Source organism: Euphorbia lathyris, chromosome 9, assembly GCF_963576675.1.
Source record: "Euphorbia lathyris chromosome 9, ddEupLath1.1, whole genome shotgun sequence".
Taxonomy (NCBI): Eukaryota; Viridiplantae; Streptophyta; class Magnoliopsida; order Malpighiales; family Euphorbiaceae; genus Euphorbia; species Euphorbia lathyris.
This window is the reverse complement of record NC_088918.1, coordinates 68,740,221-68,744,580: the sequence shown is the minus strand read 5'-3', so window position 1 is coordinate 68,744,580 and position 4,360 is coordinate 68,740,221. Positions and strand designations below refer to the sequence as shown.

Genomic DNA, 4,360 nt, shown 5'->3' with positions numbered 1-4,360 from the left:
CGGTTCGTAAACGAGCTGAGTTTGAGAAGACCAAAGCTCAGCTCGAAAGCTCGCGAGCAGGCCCGATTACATAATAAATAAGTAATAGACGAACTATTTGTAAGCATCTTGTTTATTTATTCACGAATTTTGCTTGTGAGCTTGTTTATGTACACAATTAAAGAGTTATTTGCAAGCAAACTTCACAAATATAATTAACGATTTACTCAGAAACAATTCATGGTTAGATAATTTTCTTAATAAACCAAGTCCAAAGAAGATTTTGGGCTCGAAACAAGCTCGAAGCTCGGGCTCGTTAATTTTATAGCAACAAAAACACTTTACAATGTATTAACTATGATTCGAATCGGAAGAAACAAACAATGTTACAGGTAAAGGAGTCAATAAAAACACTTTACAATGTATTAACTATGATCCGAATTGGAAGAAACAAGCAATTGATAAAGGAATGCTAAAAGAGAATATAAACTAAAGATAATCGAGGCAGAGAACTTTAACTTTTCTTTCTGATGCAGCAACAGTAAGAAAGAAAGACTTTAGCAGAACATGGCAAACACATATTTAAAAATATACAAGTACCAAAAATTTACAACAGAAAAAAGAAAAAATCATCAGTATGAGGTGTGAGTTATTACATATGAAACTTTCAGCTCGTTTTTTTTCTCCTAAATATCCAACAAGATGAATTTACAGTGATTTCAGAATGACATTATTTTTTCTTAGCAGATCTATTGTGGTGTTGTCTTAAAAAAAGCCCTTGTCATGCATTTCATGAATGATTTCCAATGCCCTTGAACGATCCTTGCGCCGGAGAAATCCATGGATAATCACATTATAAGAGCAACTATCTGGTGAGATACCAATTTCTTCCATGCTTCTGAAAGCTTTGGATGCTTCATCCAAGGATCCTTGTCTGCTTGGTCCATCAATTATTATATTAAGATACTATATGTGACTAGGTAGAGGCTATATCAGGTTTCAGTTTGCTCATTTTCATTTCTTGGAATATGTACAGTGCAACATCAAGCTTTCCATGTTTATAACAGCCATCCATCAAAGTGTTGTATGTTACTATATGTGGACAAGCAATTGTTAAAACAAAATACTTGATATTAATTCTGATGCCATATTGGAAGAAACAAACAATTGATACAACACAGAATAAAAACTAAAAGATAATCCAGGCAGAGAACTTTTCTGATGCAACAACAGTAACAAAGAAAGAAATTACCTGAACATGGCAAAAACAACTTCGCAATTGACCAGAGCGATTCAGTAATCGCCTCCCCATGCTGATGTATGATCCAATTGTTGAATAACTCTAAACTGTTAAAATGCAGAAGTTCAAACAACCATCATCTACATGTTTGAAACAAATTTCGCAAATGAAATGGACTTATTAAACAAAAGGACATACCACCTGCGCTGATGAAGCTCCCAATGATCTGATTGCAGATAGGAACTCCTTGTTACATTAAATTTGAAAATTTGAATTCTTTCAAAACACAAAACACAAAGGCACTAGCGTATGACAATTTCACACATAATTAATAAGAGCATCAACAGCAGGAGATAAACACTGCTCCATGAAGAAGGTTACTGATAGACTGTAAGAGCATCAACAGCATACAAATATCATGTAATCCATTGCACAATTGACAATACTATAGAATTCTCCTTCTCTATTCCTACGACATACATCCTATAAAGTTTGGTGACTCTGTACATTTAACTAGAGGCATCAAACTCATATTTAAAATATACAAGCAAGTACCAATAATTTAAAACAGAAAAAAAAAATCATCAGTATGAGTATGAGGTATGAGTTATTACATATGAAACTTTCAGCTCTTTCTTTTTTCTCCTAAATATCCAACAAAATAAATTTACACTTATTTCAGAATGACATTATTTTTTCTTAGCAGATCTATTGTGGTGTTGTCTTCAAAAAAGCCCTTCTCATGCATTTCATGAATGAGTTCCAATGCCCTTGACCGATCCTTGTGTCGGAGAAATCCATGGATAATCACATTATAAGAGCAACTATCTGGTGAGATGCCAATTTCTTCCATGCTTCTGAAAGCTTTGTATGCTTTATCCAAGGATCCTAGTCTGCTTAGTCCATCAATTATTATATTAATTGTGTAGATATCGGGTTGCAATCCATCAACAAAAAGAGTTGAAATCAAGTCTATTGCATCTTTCAACCTTCCAGCTTTGAATGAGCCATCAATTAAGATACTATATGTGACTATATCAGGTTTTAGTTTTCTTATTTTCATTTCTTGAAATATCTCCAGTGCAACATCAGGCTTTCCACATTTACAAAAGCCATCCATCAAAGTGTTGTAGGTAACTATATTTGGACAAGCAATTGTGCGCATGTACTCAAAAAGCTTTAGGGCTGTCCAAGGGTCCTTTGTAAGGCATAAGGCGTGGATAACGGAATTATAAGTATGATTGTTGGGAATTACACCTTTACCAAGCATTTCTTCATGAAGATTCAGTGCCACATCTATCCTTCCACACTTAGAATACCAATTAATCAAGATGGTATAAGTATAAACATCAGGTTTACAACCACTTTTCACCATCACATGAAAAACACTGTTTGCTCTATGCATTTGGCTAAGTAAACCGTGCCCGTCTAACAATGAGTTATAAGTAAAAACATTAGGCTCTATACCCCTTTGGATCATCATGTTGACCACACATTGAGCCTTCATTATCATTCCCTGTTTACATAATTGATCTACCAATATGGTTAAAATAACTACGTTTGGAGCTACATACATATCCGACATTTCATTGAACAACATGAAAGCTTCTTTCCACTTGCTCAACAAACACATATTGTGAATTAACAAACTGTAGGTGATAACATTTGGAGCTATATTCCTATCCAACATTTCATTGAACAACACCAAAGCTTCATTCCATTCACTAGTACGACACAAACCATGAATCAAAGAAGTATAGGTGACAACATTAGGCAAAATCCCTTTATTCTTCATTTTCATGAAGAGGTCTAATGCTTCCGCAACTAAGTTATACTTGCAAAACCCATCAATTATAGAACTATATGTGACCACGTTAGGCTCACAACCCCTCTCAGTCATTATTTTGAGCAAAGACATAACCACATGCATATTTCCAATTTTACAGAGCCCGTCTATAATCACAGTATATGTATACACATTAGGTTGATAACCTAAAGCAACTACCTTATCAAACAAATCCACTGCATCTTCAACTTTACCATTTTTACATAGCCCATCGATCAAAGTATTGAAGGTTGTAATTGTCGGCTGAAAACCAAGCTTAAAAGTTTTGGCTAACACAGAGAATCCAAAATCAACACGCCCTAAATGACAGAAGCAATTAATTAAGATGTTAAAAGTATAAACATCAAGCTTAATTCTCACCAATTCCATCTGCTTGGACAAAGAGATAGCAGTCTGAAAATCTTTCATCCTAACGAGTGCAGACAACAATTTGTTAAACTCAATCACGGAAGGTCGAGGAATCATACGAAGAAGCTGATCAAAGGAAGCGAGAACTTCGTTTGACGCAGCACCTGAATTAGGAGTATGGAAGGGAGAAATGGAACCCATAAGATGATGAAATTGAGAAGGAGCTAGATGTGAAACAGAAGCGGAAGAAAGAAAGCGTCTTCTGAAAGCGGAAGTCAGCATGGTGGTCTTGATCTAAGACAGATTGGGGAATTTGTTTGGGATGCGGCGGTGATATGAAATGATGAATAGTATGTAACATGATGCGTCGGTCCAAGTAATAGTTAAGGCTCTTTCACACTGAAATGAAACAGCTTTATATGCTGGAGGTTAAGAAAATTTTGTCCAACCCTAACGAACTGTACTCTAAAAATTAACCCCACTCGTAGGACTAAAACCAGTCCTCCGGATATGAAATTCTGACTCCGTCAAGAACTTGAAATCTCTAATTTAACCTATTTGAAGTTTTTTTGAAAGAAAAAGTTCATTAAAAATCAAACGAATTGTTCGTTTAGGATTACAGATGCAAAGACATGTCGGTATACTAAACGAAATCAAAAGATTAGTATTGGAATAAGCACTCCTAACTAAAGTATGAACTGTAATATCCGCAAACCGGGAACAAAAAACTACCTGAATATCAGATCTAGTAGCTAAAATTTCCTTGCATTCTTGGATAAGGATGCCAAATTCTATGACTTTTTAAGTTTTACATTAATCAAATAATTACTCGGTTCGAGTCTATTCAGACACCATTCAGATTAATACTCTTCTAATTAAAGTTTTTATGCTTTTCATATTTTTACTATTTTACATATTTTATTATTTATCACTTTTTTTTAATAAAT

General features: G+C 34.5%; 1 protein-coding gene across 3 annotated transcripts; it reads right to left on the bottom strand.

The window, feature by feature from the left end:
* Window positions 1–542: 542 nt before the first annotated feature.
* On the bottom strand, window positions 543–3,784 carry LOC136205801 (pentatricopeptide repeat-containing protein At1g63330-like). Of its 3 annotated transcripts, none has more exons than XM_065996592.1 (3): window positions 1,418–3,784; window positions 1,232–1,326; window positions 543–1,071 (listed from the first exon to the last, which is right to left on the bottom strand). In XM_065996592.1, the coding sequence occupies exon 1, from the start codon at window positions 3,693–3,695 to the stop codon at window positions 1,893–1,895; it is 1,803 nt and encodes a 600-aa protein (XP_065852664.1). In that variant the 5' UTR covers window positions 3,696–3,784; the 3' UTR covers window positions 543–1,071; window positions 1,232–1,326; window positions 1,418–1,892. The 3 variants fall into 3 exon arrangements, with proteins under 3 accessions (XP_065852664.1, XP_065852666.1, XP_065852665.1); XM_065996594.1 differs by having other exon boundaries at window positions 543–913; XM_065996593.1 differs by having other exon boundaries at window positions 1,421–3,784.
* Between the last annotated feature and the right edge of the window lie 576 nt (window positions 3,785–4,360).

What these genes read in the sequence shown, in the direction of transcription:
- LOC136205801 (XM_065996592.1), bottom strand. Translation starts at nt 3,695, where the DNA reads ATGCTGACTTCCGCTTTCAGAAGACGCTTTCTTTCTTCCGCTTCTGTT.